Source organism: Rhinolophus hipposideros, assembly GCF_964194185.1.
Source record: "Rhinolophus hipposideros genome assembly, chromosome: 1".
Taxonomy (NCBI): Eukaryota; Metazoa; Chordata; class Mammalia; order Chiroptera; family Rhinolophidae; genus Rhinolophus; species Rhinolophus hipposideros.
The window spans coordinates 24,200,343-24,218,720 of NC_138047.1; the positions used below are offsets into that span (position 1 = coordinate 24,200,343).

General features: G+C 41.9%; 1 protein-coding gene across 1 annotated transcript; it reads left to right on the forward strand.

Moving 5' to 3' along the window:
- Positions 1 to 8,745: 8,745 nt before the first annotated feature.
- Positions 8,746 to 9,393, forward strand: LOC308499054 (tubulin beta chain-like; the record flags this gene model as incomplete). Its single annotated transcript, XM_081051840.1, has 1 exon — positions 8,746 to 9,393. The coding sequence occupies one exon, from the start codon at positions 8,746 to 8,748 to the stop codon at positions 9,391 to 9,393; it is 648 nt and encodes a 215-aa protein (XP_080907966.1).
- Positions 9,394 to 18,378: the final 8,985 nt, after the last annotated feature.

Below are 18,378 nucleotides of genomic sequence, written 5' to 3' on the forward strand. Positions count from 1 at the left end.
GAAAAACACTACAGAGAAATACAAATTAGAAATCTGTTTCTAGCATGAGAGGTTCCCTGATGATTCTAGGCTGCAACTGTTCCAGAGGAAAGCCTACCTATTCAGAACTTTCACCTTCCATTTCTTTCCCTGGGGCTTTGTCCCCCATTTGTTTCCCATTTGACTACTTCCTTAGCTTGACATGGGGAATTAAATAAATCACCTTAATTGCTTGCTTGCTTGCTTTTCCCTTCCTACCTTATTTCCTTTCCTCCTTCTTCCTTCTTTATTTCCTTTAACAAATGAATTATCTCAAACATCAACACTTTATTAAACTACAATATCTGTGAAAGCATTTTCATGAACTCAAAATGGATTTCAAATGCATAAGGCTCAACATTGAAAATTTGACTTTGAGATCTAAGATGGCGGAGTAGACAAACACTGTGCCTGCTTCCTTCAGTGAACATATTAAAATTACAACTGAATTATAAAATAATCAACCTGGAGAACCATCTGAAGTCTGGCTGAACAGAAGTTTTATAACTAAGGATATAAAGAAGGAGCAGTGTCTCGTAGGAGGGGCGGAGATGCAAAACTGGCTAGTCCAAAACCTCCATGTGCTGACTGAGAACTGGGAGGGATATCTCAGTCGCAGAGGATCCCCCAGAGGAAAGAGGGTCCCCAGCCCCACACCAACCTCCCAGCCCAGAGTACTGGTGTCGGGAAGAGGAGCCCCTACAACATCTGGCTGTGAAAGACAATAGGGATTCTGACCATCCAGGTGGGATTAAAGGCAGCGGGAAACTTAAAGGGTTCGCACACAGAGTCTCTCACTCCCAGGCACTCACCTTGGGCTCCAGCGGAGGGACAGTAACTCTGGTGTTGTCAGAGACGTGCGGGGGACGGGGGGGACAGACTGAGTTGTGTTGCTTCAGGTTGAGGGCTGGAGAACAGTTGCCATTTCCCTGTGAGATGGTCTTTCTCCCATGCAGCCAGCAGGTGGACACCATCTTTCCTGTGTTGAGCCCTCCTCCACAGGCCAAATCTAAACCTGATTGGTCTGGTGAGCTCCTCACCTCCATCCTGCTGACTCACTGGGACCCTACCCCACCCCACTCCTCCAACACTGAAGGCACTTTCTCCAACAGCAGCCACTGGGACCCTACCCCACCCCACTCCTCCAACACTGAAGGCACTTTCTCCAACAGCAGCCAGCCCTGCCCACATTGCACTCTTTCTTGGAAAACTATCAGGGTCCGACAGACCTCAGATGGGCAGTGACTTGTTTCTGTGTGCTCTGAGACTTTTGCTGAGTAATTTCAGTCTCAGCACTGGCACCAAACCAGAATTTACATTAACCTGGTGACCACAGCTCTTCCCACTTTAGTGACTCCCTGAGACCCTGTCTCACCCAACTTGTATACTGCACAAGGCTTTATCAGGGGCTGAACTTTAATGGTGCTGGCAGATGGCAGCAGGTCTCAGGGTGTCTTCTGGCATTTTGTGGGGCTACTGTAGGCCTGGTGTTGGTGGCAGACATTCTTGCTTCACAGTGTGTCCTACTCCACGTACTTCCAGGGTTAGCAGAAGCAGCAAACAACTGTGGATCGCTTTGCAGCTCTTACCAACTAGTCTCCAGCCAGTCACAGACAGTGGCTGACCTGAGCCTGCACTGGGGCCCCTCACAGGAGGCCTTAGAACAACATACTTGGATGTTGGCTTCAGACCACAGCAGAGCACTGCTCAATTAGCCCCACAAGTGGCATACACAAAGGACAGTCTCAACAGGCACCAGATCCTGCTGGAGTGAATCCCACTAAGTGGGGTTAAGTCCCCTGCACAGCAGCCTGTAAGCTATGGACATGGCCAAACCCCACAGCCATCAGCCTCAGGGACAATTCCACCATTGATGTGCCAATAGCAATCAAGAGGGCACACAAAGCCCACACAAGGGACACTCCTAGAGCACCTGGTGCAGGTGACCAGGGAAACTGTGCCACTGGGCCCCACAGGGCACCTACTACATAAGGCCACCTGGCCAAAACTGGAAGACATAGCAGATCTACTTAATACATAGAAACAAATAGAGAGGCAGCCAAAATGAGGAAACAAAGAAATATGTCCTAAATGAAAGAACAGGAGAAAACTAGAAAAAGAACTAAACAAAATGGAGGCAATCAACCTACCAGATACAGAGTTCAAAACAATGGTTATAAGGGTGCTCAAGGTACGTAGTGAGAACTTCAACGAAGAGATAGCAAGCATAAAAAAGACATAGAAACCATAAAAAGGAACCAGTCAGAAGTGAAAAATACAGTAATAGAAATGAAGAATGCACTAGAAGGAATCACCAGCAGACTAGATGAAGCAGAGGATTGAATCAGTGATTTAGAAGATAAGTTAGCAGAAAACATTCAATGGGAACAGAAAAAAGAATCCAAAAGAATGAGGATACTATAAGAGACTTTAGGGACAACATCAAGTGTAATAACATTCACATCATAGGGATACCAAAAAAAGAGAGAGAGAGAGAGAGAGAGAGAGAGAGAGAGAGAGAGAGAGAGAGAGAGAGAGAGAGAGAAAGCAAGGGGCTGAAAACTTATTTGAAAAAAAAAAAAAAATGACCAAAAACTTTCCTAACCTGGCAAAGGAAATAGACATACAAGTCCAGGAAGTGCAAAGAATCCCAAGCAAGATGGACACAAATAGTCCCACACCAAGACACATTATAATGAGAATGGCAAATATTAAAGACAAAGAGAGAATCCTAAAAGCAGCAAGAGAAATGCAACTTGTAACTTATAAGGGAGCCTCCATAAGATTGTCAGCTGATTTTTCAACTGAAAGTTTGCAGGCCAGAAGGCATCGATACAAAATATTCAGCGTGATGAAATCAAGGACATACAACCAAGATCACTCTACCCAGCAAAGCTATTATGTCATTTAGAATCAAAGGACAGATAAACAGATTCCCAGACAAGAAAAAACTAAAGGAGTTCATTATCATCAAACCAGTATGATGAAAAAAAAAAAGATTGAAAATATACATAATAAAATGGCAATAGCTACAAATATGAGTATGTTAACAATTACTTTCCATGTACATGGATTAAATGCTCCACTCAAAAGACATAGGAGAGCTGAATGGATAAGAAAACAAGACCTTTACATATGCTGCCTACAAGAGACTCACTTCAGATTGAAAAACACATACAGATGGAAAGTAACGGGATTGGAAAAAAAATTTCATGAAAATGGAAATGAAAAAACAACAGAAAAACCTGGGGTAGCAATACTTATGCTGGAAAAATAGATTTTAAAATAAAGGGGATAAGAAGAGACAAAGAAGGACCCAGTAATCCCACTTCTGGGTATTTATTTGAAGAAACCCAAATGCTACTTTGAGGAGATGTGTGTATCCATATGTCACTGCAGCATTGTTTACAATGGCCAAGATGTGGAGGCAGCCTGGGTGTCCATGAGAGAATGGATAAAGAGGAGGTGGTACACATACATATACAATGGAATATTGCTTGGCCAGGGAAGAGAATGTGTTCTTGCTATCTTCGGTGGCATGGATGGACGTGGTGGGTATTGTGCTGAGTGGAATGTCAGACAGAGAAAGACAGATGCAATGTGATTTTGCTTATACTGTTCAGACAATTAAGGTCATTAATTCATCCTAGAAAAAGTGCTATGTACCTCATTACTGAATATCACTATAGTCACCTTTGAAGTACTCCCCTTGGGGAGCTATGCACCAATGCCAGTGGCTAGTCCACACTTCAAAGCAATTTTGGAACTCTTTTTCTGGAATGGCCTTCAGAGTTGTCGTCGTATTACCCTTGATGTCCTGAATGTCATAAAAATGTCTTCCTTTCAATATTTCCTTTATCTTTGGGTAAAGACAGAAGTCACTGGGGACCAGATCAGGTGAGTAGGAAAGGTGTTCCAATACAGTTATTTGTGTACTGGCTAAAAATTCCCTCACAGACAGTGCCGTGTGAGCTGGTGCATTGTGGTGATGTAAGAGCCATGAGGTGGCGAAAAGTTCAGGTTGTCTAAGTTTTTCAGGCAGCCTTTTCAGCACTGCCAAATAGTAAACTTGGTTAACTATTTGCCCAGTTGCTACAAATTCATAGTGAAGAATCCCTCTGATATCAAAAAAAAGGTTAGCAACATTGTTGCAACAAGTTTGCGAACTTAATTGTCAGACCTTCATATGTGGACTCTAAAGAATAAAATAAACAAACAAAACAGAAACAAACTCATAGATATAGAGACTATTTTGATGGTTGCCAGATGGGAGGAGGGTGTGAGAATGAGTGAAAAAGGGGAAGAGATTAAGAAGTACAAATTGGTTGTTACACAGTAGTCATGGGGATGTAGGGTACAGCATAAGGAATATAGTCAATAATATTGTAATAACTATGTATGGCACAGATGGATACTAGATTTGTTGGGGTGATAGACAGAAGGGGTTTGGGCGGCAGGGTGAAAAAGGTGAAGGGATTAAGAAATACAAATTGGTAGTTAAAAGTAGTCACGGGGAGGTAAAACATAGGGAATATAGTGAATAATATGATAGTAACTATGCATAGGGCCAGGTGGGTACTAGACTAGTCAGGGGGATCACTTCTTAAATTATACAAATGTGTAACCACTATGCTGTACACCTGAAATTATTATAAAATAATATTGAATGTCAACTATAATTGAAAAATTTAAAAGGGGGGGATTTTTTAAATTTCCGGGTATAAAACAAATAAGTCATGGGGATGTAATATACAGCATGGGGGATATAGTCAATAATATTGTGGTAGCATGGTACGGTGTCAGATGATTGCTGGACTTATCATGGTGATCACTTCTTTATGTATATAAATGTTGAATAAATATGGTATATACCTGAAACTAATATAATATTTTATGTTAGCTATATTTTCATAAAAATCTTTTTTAAAAATTTGGCTTTGAAACTCTGTCGAGCCTTATTCTCTTATCATTATGAACAAAAGTATAACTTTTACAAGTAAAGAAATCAAAAGGCTAATTTTTTTTTTTAAATGTGAAGACAAGCCCACCCCCAGACAGTATACAAAATTTCACCTAATGTGGTCTGGATTAGGACATAGCCAAAACTGGTCTCCATCAAAGGTAATAAATTAAGGAAAATTACCTTAAAAATTGTGTTATCTCCCCTGTACCCTGTTCCTGCTTGTCTAACTCTACCTCCTTCTAGCACTTAGCATTGGCTTGTACAGCACAGAGAATATAGCCAATAATCTGGTAATAACTATGTATAGTGTCAGTTGGGTACTAAGCTAATCAGGGGGATCACTGCATGAATTATATAAATGTCTAACCTCTATGCTGTCCACCTGAAAATAACATAAAATAATATTGAATGTCAACTGTAACTAAAAAAAATGAATAATTTACAGCTTAAAAAAAAAAGAAAGCTTCATAGTTTTCCTCTTACCACATTAAATTATATCTTGCTTTTGAGATTATCTATAATTGGAATCCATCCATCCTCATTCTCCCTTTCTAACTTATGATATGATAGGCTTTTGTGCAGTGTCTTTTGAACCCTGCTGTAGAAATAGTACGCGGCCTGTAATCAGAAAAACGTAGGCTCTTGTTCTGGTTGGGACTGTTGGCAGCACTGGGTCTTTGAGACTATCCACATACCTTCTCAGAATACAATCTCTACAGCTCTGAATTAACAGAATTCTCCTAAATCTTCTTTAAAGTCTCCTTCTGCTTTGAAATTCAAGTGATCCTTTCCCCTTATAATATATTCTCAATGCGTTGTTCAGGGTTTTGTAACCACAACACTAAAAAAACGGGTCTCAGTTGTTGTATTTAGCTCTTACTGCTATTAGTTCTAAGTAGCTAATTCTAAATGTAGCCACTTAGCATTAGCACTGCTTTTTATAGAAAAAGTCATTTCTCCAATACTTGTGTGTTAATACTGTAAGGTTTTCAGATCGTCAGGGAAAGCGTGGGAAGGAAGTGGTGAAGGCAAGCCTCCTGGAGCACACTCAGAGAAGTAAACAGTGGTCAGTGTAGGTCTGGGGAAATTTCTCCCTGGCCCTGCAAACAGGACTGCACGCTAGAGTGACTCCCCCGACACCCCTCCCGGAAGTGCCCTGAAGTAACCTGTGCTGGGATGGGGTAGTGGACCCTGACTGACCAGTTGGTTTGCAGCAGGCAGCCAGGGGGCTGCTCTCGCTCTCTCTCTTCCTCTCTCCTTTCGAAATAGAATGGCAGCTTTTCAAGCAGTAAAACTTTGAACACAATTTGGCACAAATCCTGAAACTCATCTACATATACACTTTCAATATTTTAAAACCTAATTAAAATAAAATAAAAAAGCAAACAAATCCGACTTCCAGAGCCACAGTGCATGGATGTGCTTGCGTTTCTTGGTACAGCAGGACCACTTGGAGTTGAACTGTTTCAGGGACCTGTTTTTGTCCTTCGGCTAATCAAGCAAAACTATTGCCAAAGTACACCCAAGTTCAATATTTTATTCTTTAGGGAAATTTGAGGACATAGGCCATGGGGAAAAATCTGAGATCATTGTGTGTTTTCTTGAATCATTAAAACATCTTCCCAAGATGGCCTGGTTTGAAAATACTATGGCAAAGGAAAGACACCCAAAGAGAAAAACAATGTAAGGCATCTCGCCTGGCACCTGTCACTTCATGTGTGTTTAGTACATAAATGTTCCCTTTCCTAATGCTGCAGTGTCTTTATTAGATTAATTCTTCCACACGGAGTTACACGCCCTAGAAGTGTAGGTTTCATGTCTAAAATGACCAGAAATTCCAAACAAAGTTCATAAGAAATTGATATTTGAAAAGGAACTGTTGCCATTGATATCAGCAGGGTCTCATACCTGTTGAACATGGCCTTGGCTGATTCCAAGAGACAGTTTAATTGGAGATGGGAATTAAAGAAAGCCAGCAAACAAAAGAGGTTAAAAAATATAGTTGCACATAGAACAACACAGGAGGGTCGGGGCACCAAGTCCCCGCCCCCTCCCCCCAGCCAAAAATCCTCCAGTAATTTTGACTCCTGAAAACTTAACTATACCAGTTGTTCCTTGGTATCTGCAGAGGATTGGTTCCAGGAAATCCCCACCCCATACCCAAATGCACAAATGCTCAAGACTCCCATATATAGAAAAGCTTAGATCAATGCATAGATTGACCTCTGAATCTGTGGATTCCCAATCATGACTAGAAAACAATACAGGCATGTATTGAAAAAAACTCCGCATAGAAGTAGACCCCTGCAGTTCAAACCCACATTATTCAAGGTTCAACTCTGCTTGCATACAAAGGACACACTAGAATAGCACTCACTTCCCTGTATATTATTTACTATTGCAAACATTTCTGGGCCGTTTCATGTACAAGTGCTCTAACCACACAAAGCTGATTATGTAATACGGTGTGACAATAGCTCCTTGATTTTACATGGTACTTTGTACTTTTAAAGGAAATAGACTTCTCCTGTTTCTTTTTTATACATGTGGAATGAAGATATTATCTTCAGTATTCCCCCCAAACAATAAAGTTCTCACCGCCTGATTCATTCAAATTCCTACTATTCAGTAAACTACAGTTTCGTTTTTTTTCCCCACACTGTTTCTCAGGTTCTCTATCCCTGCAGCCTGTGCCTCCAGCTTTTATAGTCATGTTTTCAGTTTCCTTCTTTTTTCACCACTTCTTTGGCGTCTTTATCCCCCCCCCCTTTTTGTTTTGTTTTGTTTTATGTTGTTTTTAGGTTTTTGCTTCATTTTTCTGCTTTAGTGCTACTACTGCCCATATTTCTACTTCTTACTGTTGCTTTTCTCCCGTAATCTTGAGATATGTATTTCTTTATCAATTCATTGATCCCACACGATATACTTGGCACGGTAATAAGCACAAGGGAGGCAGAAATGAGAGACAGAGACTTTCCTTAAGCGACTGACAGGTGAGTAAACCAATCTTCGTCACACAGCAGGAGAATATACGCCACAGAGGACAGACTGAAGGTGGCTGGGATGCTTCCTAGAGAAGCTGATACTTGAGCTGGTTCCTTAAGGACCAGAATTCACAGAGGTTAACCAGACACAGAAGGGGGCTAGAAGGTGGGAAGGACCCATTCTAAGTGAGAAAATAGTCTTTGTCAAGGTGGGAGATGAGAAGCATGCACTAGGCTGTGTGCACTAAATGTTGCTGGAATGAACAGGATATGAAGGGAGAGTATTAGGAAACGGGCCTGGAAAAGTGCCGAGGTGAGGTCACTGTACACTGTATACAGGGCTCATTTTATGTTAAAAGGATATAGAGCCATCACGCTTAAGTAGGGGACTGCTGAGAAAGAGCACCCTGGCAAGGCATGCCAGAACTCACCCGGCAGGAGAAGGAAGCAGGAGGATATGGGGGAGGCTGCTGCAGTTTAGAAAGGCTGCACCATGGGAGTGAGGTGCAGCGTTTCGGACATAGAATACACAGGATTTGGTGAGCGAGTGGAAGGTGCAGAAGAGAGGAGAGTTGAGAATGGTTCTTGAAATTTGGGCAGCAGAGTGCGAAATGATGAGGTTCCTTAAAGTGTGGGAGGAGGAGTAGGCTTGGGAGAAAAAAGAAAAGTTTCCTTTTCACTGGCCCCTGATTTGCACGTGGCGCATACAGGTAGAGTGAATGGAGTTCAGGAGGGACAGATTCAAGGGTCTCCAGGATGAGTGGTGGTAGGTGGGTACAGATGAGCAAGCCCAGGGCTCTTCTCTCTGGAGCTGGCAGCCCTGTGTGTCCTGGCCCCTACCCACCTCTAACTGCTCCTGACATATCGCCGCAGTGGCTGCTGTCACTTTTCACCAGCAAGGGCACCCAGCAATACTGGGCCTTGATGGTGCCCAAGGTCACCCAGCAGATGTTCAATGCCAAGAGCATGATGGCAGCCTGTGACCTCCACCACAGCTGCTCTCTGACCGTGGCCTCTGTGTTCAGGGGCTGCATGTCCATGAAGGAGGTGGACAAGCAAATGCTTAACATCAGCAACAAGAACAGCAGCTATCTTGTTGAGCAGATCACCAACAACGTGAAGACAGCTATCTGTGACATCCCACCCCGGGGGCTAAAAATGCCTCTCCCCTCATTGGCAACACCATGGGTCCTCAGGAGCTGTTACAGCACATCTCCAAGCAGTTCATGGCCATGTTTCGGCAAGGCCTTCCTGCACCGGTGCCAGGGCCACAGCACGGAGGAGATAGATTTCACTGAGGCTGAAAGCAAAGTGAACAATCTGGCATCTGAGGACCGCCAGTACCAGGACACCATGGCCCAGCAGAAGGTGGGTTTGAAGAGGTGCGGAGAAGGAGGTTGTGGCCTAGAGCTGTGTGGTACCCAGTAAAGTATGGTTGCTTGTGGACTCTTTCTTCACGCACGACCTGTTCTCTGACAGCCATGCGTCACGAGGTGTGCACTTGCCCTTCTTCCCGTCTTGAAATCACATCCTGTACAGACACCGTGACGAAAGCACTTTTACAGTGAAAACCATAAAACACAGCAAAACAACATGCCAAGCTCTCTCCCGCCTAAAGACCAGGTGCTTGATATTTCCTCTGCCTGGAAAATTCTCCTTTGGTTTTCTACCTTCTTATCCTTTAGACCTCTTCAGAGAGGCTTCACTGACCTTGCTGCCTAGGTAGGCATTATATATCTGTCGTTATCTCAGTAATAGCAGGGGACTTATTTTCTTCCTAGAACTTAGGGCTATCTGAGGTTTAGTCACTTACTTAGTTCTTCCTTTTCTGTCTCCCTCACTAAGCAGCATGCTGGTGAGGGCCTTGTCTGTCTTATTCACCATTGTATCCCTGAGCCTTGTGCAATGCCTGACACACAGCATTGCTAGATAAATGAATAAATAATGCATCCAAAGTCTTCTCCACAAATAGGACTGTATCAGGTAGGCCCCAGCAGGAAACCATGGCAAATCTCAACTGAGGAGAGCTTAATAAAGGGGCTGCTTACCAAGGTGCAGAAGAGTGTAGACAAACCACAAGGTACAGTGCAATACCTCAGGCTGGGAGCAGTGGGTGCTCCATTACCACCCCAAGTCCCAGGGGACCTGGAGGGAGTGATCACCAGAGCCCGAAGAGAGAACAAACTAGGTGAGAAGGGCCACGTGGCATTACCTGGGATCTGGAAACTAACTGACTGACAGTATGCTTCTCCCTCATGTCCTACTAGTCCCCTTTGCCTAAATATAACTAGAAGCCAAGAAGGAGGTGACAAGGAAGACAGAGCCTGTTAATGTGGTCCCTCCAGGTCAGCCCTCTTGATGGAGAGAAGGTGGTAGAGTGGTGAATGGAGACTACATATCACAAGGATCAAAGGACCCAATAACCCCACCCCACCCCCAATACATGCAATTTTCTGCTTGAGACTCTCACCAACACAAAGGGCATGCCTGTATGTTCAAACCATATTGCAAAGGCTCCTGGTAGACAAGGAAGCACCCTCAACCCCAGGGAAATTGTGTCTGATCTAAGCAGTCAAGGACCGCATGGAACACGTTTCCAAAGTATGTTCTTAGATGTGTCTCTCAAAAAGAAATTCAGTGTTACATGAAAAAAAAATGGACACCAGAGTCAAATAAGTTTAGAAAATCCTGGGTTAAATTAATTTTTCACTCTAGGGTTTCAAAAAAAGAGCTTCTTGGTAGCATCTCATGGACCAATGTGTTCTTTGCAGTACACCTCAGTGCTGCCCTGATAATCATGCTACTGCTGTTCTAGCTGTCGAATCCAGTTCTACCATGGCCTGATTGTGTGGACAATGCAAGTCACTTAACTCCCTTGTACATCATTTTTCTTGTTTGCCCGAGTTAAGGGGTTGATTTTAAATGTTCGTATGAGATAGGATTCTCTCTGAGAGTCAGGGTTGACCAGTAACCTTGAATTTCTTGAAATTACAAGGTTACTTGAAAAAGCCTGAAGTCTTCAGAGAAGCTCAGAGCACCAGCTTCCTCAGAATGCTCCCTGGTGCCATCTTTCCCTCTTTACCCAGATCTTAGTCCTAAACTTGTTTGTCATCAGCTCTGCACAGCTCTGGTCCCTGGCAGTGACACATGCTGACCCAACTGCCTGTAGCAAATTGCGCAAGCCCCGGATTCTGCCCAGTCTGGTTCTCCCTCTGTAAATTAGTCATCTCCATCTGTGGCACTTCCGTATTCTCCAAGGTCATCCTGCTCTGCCCAGGATCACATGCCCTTGAGGTTCTGAGCTCACAGACTTCACCAGCAGCTCCACCCATTCTGTCTTCAGCAGTTTTCTTCTGGCTGCTGATTTTTTCCCCCATACCATTTTGTTTATGTCTTACATCTTCTTCATTTTTCCTGCCGACACTGGACAACAGTTTCCTTTTCTCCCCCCTTCTTTCCCAAACTGCCACATCCCACCTTCCCTTCTTCTCACTGGCTCCCGTGGCTTCCCTATATTCCTCTGGTGACAAATGACCAATCCCCTTCTATGCTGGAACCTGAAAACCCAACCCTCCTTTCAATGGAGACACAGTAGCAAGTTAGCTGTTCACAAAGGCCACCATAAAATTTATCATTCAAACCGGTTACTCTTGAGTGTGAAAGATGAGGTTAACAATTATGCCAAAACAATAGGTGTAAACCCGGACTGTCCCAAACAGGGTTTTATGATTACCCTTTGGTTTGCACATATACAGCAACCTTCAGTACCACTGAAATTTCGTATCATTGTCTTTTATGAGATGTGTTTATGTCCTCATGCTTCAGCTTCAAAGCACTATTCCTGACTGTATGGTTTCTTGAGTCACATGCGTGGCCGACTGTCCCCTGAATCAGCCAAAGTCCTTCTCTGTATGACAAGATCCCTAAGGGGGTGATTAAACTTGCCATCGTGTTCGTGGTCATAGTCCTAAAGTTGCAGTTCAGATAACAGCACCAGCTGCATCCTTGCCTTTTCTTCGCCCCCTTCCCCTGTTTCTTTCTTACCTCCCTTATCCACCCTGTCCCAACTTTCCAGCTTAATCTAATGGTCTTATAGTGCTCCCGTTGGCAACCACAGCAACATGCACCACAACATTCCCAGTCGACAGCTACAAGCCTGTGTTGTAAATACCCAGACCCTTGCTAGCCTACTTCTGTGGTGAGATTTGTGCTCCTTTTCCTCCTCAGCTAGGTCCTTGTGGGCAATGATTTCCCTAGCCTCTGCGTATTGTTTTGCTGGTAAGAGATGGAACCCCAACTCAAGCTAGTTTAGTGGAAAAGGGCAATTCACTGACTCGAGGATCTAAGAACATTATTGACAGTGGCAGGACAGGACAGGGAGGAAAGACTGGAACCAGATGTCTGAATGCAACCCAGACTCTATCTCTGTCAAGTTGGAAACATCCGCTTGAGTCTCTCTCCTGGATGACATCACCATATGCTAGGAAATGTGGTTTCTGAGCTCCCGAGTTTTGTACCTCAGTAGTGTGTGTGTGTGTGTGTGTGTGTGTGTGTGTGTGTGTGTGTAGCCACAGGTATATTTCCATCAATTCCTAGGTGTGGACTTGGGGCATGACAACCAGGGGTCCCTGAGGTCACACTGAGCAGGTCCAGGCATATTATTCTCTGCCTGGAGTATTGATGGATACAGGGGAGAGATATCCTAACTGCTTGTTATTGAGGCCTCTGCAGGATACAGGTTTCTTGGTGGTCTGTGTATAATGGTGGTTTCTGTTGCATTCTCAGCTCAGATTCTTCTGCCAGTTTTAGTTGATGACTGGGTAAGGAAGAACTTCTTATTTTATTTAACAGACGTGCTTGGTGAAAGTCGGGCACACTTTAGTGCTTTTGACACAGACATAAGTAACTTCATGACACTGGATCTCCAGCCCAAAAGAGTCCAGACAGAAACCAGCTTGATTCTGACTCCCGAAACCTAAGTGAATCAGCCAGAGCCGGAGTGAGAAGGGCAGGGGTAGTTTCCAGAAGGATGGATTTGCTGGGCTGAGAGTTCCAGAGTTTCCTCAGTACTGATCTCTTGGATCCCCAGAACTGCCCACCTAAGGTAAGGAAGCCCATCTGGTAGCACCCACCTTTCATCCTCCTGACTCCTGGGGATGCACTATCTCCTGCTAAGCATGAAACACTCTATCAGCACAACTCACTCTAGCTTTCTTTCATGTTGTTTTATCTTATTTGTTATTATCAGCTTCTGGTGAGGCTATTTTATTTTAGGAAGGTCCTTACAAGCTGTCATTACATAACTGCCCCAACCTACGACCAAACAAGCCAGAAATCATCCATGACATTCACCTCCACCCAGTTTCTTCTAGCACAACAAACAATTTCTCATTTCCACCCCCTCACTTGTCTCTCTGGTTCCTCCCTTCGTGAGGCTATGTCCCTCGATTAATGGGTTAGTCACATGCGTGTCAACTTTCAGTGGAGTTTCACCACGTGGGCTGATTTATCTGTCTTAGTTGAACTCTCCCAAGTTCCCTTCACCTTTGGCACCTTTCTTTCTGGCACCTTGATAGTTTTCTGTTTGCTTGTTTGTTTGTTTGTTTTTCCCAAATAGCATCTGATGCTCCCTTTTGTCAAGCTGCATGAACACTTCTTTGAATTTCCCTTGGGGTCTTTTTCAAGGACCATGTTGCCTATATGCCCTTTGACTTACGACTTCACACACACGTCCATACCCCACCACCATCATCACTACCACATGATGTCTGCAGAATCCCCTGTCCTTTTCCCTCTTTCACTTTATGGGTCCAAACCCAGCAAGGCCATCCTTGTCCCAGTGGGAATAACCTGCTCCTGGCTGTCCTTTCCTGCTCCTCGGGTTGTCCCCAGTTCCTTCTTCAGCATTCCTTCCCGTTTCCTCAGTAACCACTGAGCCATCTTCTCTCTCCCCACCCCCATTCTTGCCTAAAACCTCTCTTGCTCTCTTTCATCCAGGAGATGGTCCCCTGTCCTCCCACTGTGCAGGTGCTACCAGCCCTGTGTTTCATTTCCTTCTCGGCTGTGGCCTGCATATGGGTAGCTTACAGAAATGTAACTTCCCTTCACCCAAAGAGTACCCCAGCCTTTCTTTTTTTTTGTTTTTAATTCAAATTGCAGCTATAGGCACTATGCTTGAATACTATTCTCAACTGCACAGTTGAAGTCACATAGTGTCCTCTTTTTTTGCTGTTGCGTTTTTCAGCAAGAAAGTCACTTTTTGTTATTGTAAAAATAATTCATGGTTGCAATAGAAATTTGGCAATTAAAATATTCACATTTTGTTGTATAGCATTTCCTTTCTGTTGTTTAAAAGGTACTTTAGAACATACCGAGATATACACATTTGGAATTATATCACACGCACAGTTATCAAGCCTTCTACTTTTACTGACCCTTAAAACTCATTCATCAGATAATCATTGAGTGTTTTTGCGTGAAGGATTGTGTCAGGCCCTGAAGATACCGTGCCCCCCACCCTCACTGAGCGTATGGTCTTTTGTCTGAAGTAATGGGGCATTTACAATACTGTACAGAAAACACAGAACCCCATGCCCCGCCCATCTGGTCTTGGAGGAGGTGGTCAGGGAAGGTTTCTCCTAGTGAGGAGAGGGCCAAGACAAGATCTGAAGACTTAGTAAGAGTTACCTAGGCAAAAGGGAAGGGCTTTGCTAAGCAAAGGGAACGGCATGTGTGCAGCATAGAGGGGAAGGGGACAGGAGAAGTTTTAAAGGTGTACTGTAGAGATAACAGATCACGTAAGCTAGGTTACTGAGCTTGTATTTTATTGTAAGAGCAACAGAAACTTCCTTTTGACCGTAATCAGGTTCGCTGATCAGACACCTCTAGTTACAGTACTGGAGTATGTAGATCAACGTCTTCGTACGATTATTAACTCTTTATAATATACATTTTTATTGATAATATAAGATTCATAAGTAAATGTACCCTAATTCACTTAATTATTTCCCTAGTACTGATAGTTCACAATTAAATAATGTTGCAGTAAACATATTTCTCTGGAAAACACAGAACAAACTGGTCTAGTGGGAAACGAATTATTTTCACTTTAATTATAATTCTATCTGCCTTCTGAAATAGCTCTCACATACACACAAAATGCGGCATATTTAAAATGAAACTATATGGCTCTTTGATGATTTAGGTTTTTATGATCCTACTCAAGTTTTGCTTTATTTAGGAAACATGGGTTTTGAAAACAGGAGTTTAAATTAGTCAAAGAAATACCAAAGAAGGCAAATCAAGACTTGTGAGACAGAAAAGTTTTCAGCAAATTGGAAAGTTAGAGGATCATAGGCATCAAACTTAGCAGTGTGATTACCTCTGTGGGAGAAGAAAGGGAGAGGGACTCCAACTACCGGTATACTGGGAACTTCTCACACTGCGTTAAACGTAACATGAGTTTTATGTTCACCTTTATACTTTTTTCTATGTCTAAAATATTTTATTTTCAAAATCTGAAGCAAATATTCTATATGTATTTTTAATAGCTGAGTGATAAGTGCACAGGTGCCCGATCTTTTTTAATCAGCTTAAACTATTTTATTATAAATTATGTCTTTAAACATCAGGAGACATCTGAAATGGGGGAAGGGGAATGGGGAGAAAACACAGATGGGAAAGATCTCTGCAGTATTTAACTTTTCTTCTCCCCAACCAAAGTTAGGTAAGTCCTCTACACAAACAAAAACCCTTTTTGGATGTTAATTGAATAGCCTCTTCTGTGTAATTAACCCTATCTTTTCTTTGTTCCATTTCTAGTTCATATTTCATGCCTCCAATCCAAGCTCCAAACTGGCCTACAAATTTGGCAGGGCCTGAGAGACCAGCTAAATAGGAGGTCCCACCTGGACGTGGCCATATTTACCTACCCACAGTCACGACCAAACTTCCACTGGAACTTCCTATGGCAGCAGACAGAGCATTTCACATCAAAAAGAAAGCCCTATGGACGAAAGGACATGTGTTGCTGAAAGAAGTTGGAAGTCTTAGTGGGAAGAAAACATGGTGATAAACTGACTATGTGCACACTGACCAAAATATACTGAAAACTCACATCTTTTTTTTTTGCAAACTTCCTCTTTTTTTCAGATCTTTTTTTAGTTATCCCAGCTTAGTTCGTAATCACCATCAGTGACTATAGAAGAGGAAGGAAGCAAATAACACTCTTCTTGTGTAGTTGGATTATTTTAGGTCAGATGTGATGGATCCACAATTAAAACTTTGAACTAAAAGTTCTAACAAGCTTTATATCAGTATCATAAATTACTGAACCTCATTTCTCTGGTTTGGGTGTCAAAGGACCAAAATGTTTTGGCTGTAACTATTTAGGTAAGGTGGTATCCTTCCTTTGCCACGTTATTTTCTATCCATTGTAACTTCTCTTGTTATTTTGTCATCTTGACCACGTAGCTTCCTCTCAAATTAAATTGTATTCATTAAGGAAACACCCTGTTTTCATGGTTCATAATTTCTCACTAACTCGGCTATGTACAACCAAGATATTAAAAGCCACACCAAAGTTTATGAGTCTTCCAGAAACCTCAGACTAATAAACTATCACACATCTTTAGTACCTTTTTAGTGTATTTTTATTAATAAATCCCTTCTAAGTCTCATTAAGATTCCACATGCTCCTTTGTGCACAAGAGAGATTGCCAGAGAGAAGAGTCCTCATGCACTTACTCATTCACTCTTTTGTTCAAGAAATGTTTAATAAAACACCCAGTATGCATGGGATTTATGATACATACTCTAACAGGATCTTGCTAAGTGAAGTAAGACCCGGGTTCCAGTCCCAGTCTCAAATTTTGATCAAGACATAAGAAGTTACTCAATACTCTGAATACCTTAACAAAAAAGGACATCTTTGTACAACTGGCAAAGGTGTCTCTGTCACAGTGGCACACCTAACATAACCCCCAGAATAGACCATTTTTGACACTCTCTTTCTCTCTATGACAAAATTATTTTCAGTTATAATCATGAAATGAAATGAATTATAGTTATGACCAGCAAAGAAGCACAAGCAATGAAAATGTTCTTTTATTGAAATTCACCTACATAATCATGCCAGTAAGAAAATTAGAATTTTAATGTTATGGTGCAAAAACAAAAATGTAAAGGATTAATATTTTAATAGTATTAATGTATTTTTTGAAAGAGGAAAAATTATCTATGTATTTTTCAGTTGCAGTAAAGAATAATAAATTATAGTTTCTGCTTAGTAACTCATGCAAATCTGTCAATGACAGATTGGTCTTTAATTGATCTTCTTTGCATATTCATGTGCAATACACTCTTTCTTCACTCATAGTGGACTGAAGAATAATGTTTATTAATTTTAATTTCAAAAAATTATTATATATAAGAGAACAGACATATAAATAGTTAGGAAAAGAATATAGTTTAGCAGAGATTCACATGAATCCCATTTCACAATAAATTTCAGAAATTACAATATTATCAATGGTTTTCTTTCTTAGGGATTGATCCCAGTGGTTTTCAAAAGCCATCATATTCCCCAAATCTGCATTATCTTCCAAATATCTTCTCCAGAAAATTCACCATAAATTTCTTCCATATTTGCTAAAGATTCCAAAGTGTTTCTCCTACAAACATCCAAGAGTAAACAGTGACATTATTTGATCTATTTTTTTAGCACAAATAGGACAAGTGTCTAGTTCTTGGGGAAATTGACTGAGGCATTCAAATACTGCCCTTTGGGTTTCTTCTGGCAATGTAAGGCCAGTATCTTTTGTTATTTTTCTGTGTTCTTTTTCAACATTTAATTCCATTTTCTATGTCAGCATCACTGATTCAAATTTTGTTGTTGCAGAGTTAAAGGCCTGCTTCATAAAATCTAAGCTGAGCCTCCCAACTTCAAAGTTCGTATTCATTTTTCACAATTAGCCTTTGTGGTATGCAGAGCTTCATACTGAGCCCTCCATATTCTTTGGAAAAGGATTTTGCTTTGTTACCTACATACAATCTGCAGCATTTTTCACTGATGAGGTGAGATTACTAAGAATGCATAAAATTTGTCCATAATTCCAAAATGTCACATGAATAAAAACATCCGAAAGAGTAAATTCTGCAAAGGTGCAGAGAATAATTTGCAGAGGGCACAAGTGAGGACTAGATCAATTTCTTAGATCTTTGCTGTACACCACTGTGAACAGCCGTCAGAGTTGCAGTGTTGTCATTCTTTGGACCATGGCAGAGGTTTATGTTCAGTTCATTCCTATCTAATTGTTCCAAGATTTCTTTGTTGCATTCAGCAGCAATCTTCCCAGACACAAAAAAGAGGCCCAAACTGATTATTTTAACTTAACCATCTTCAATATAGATACA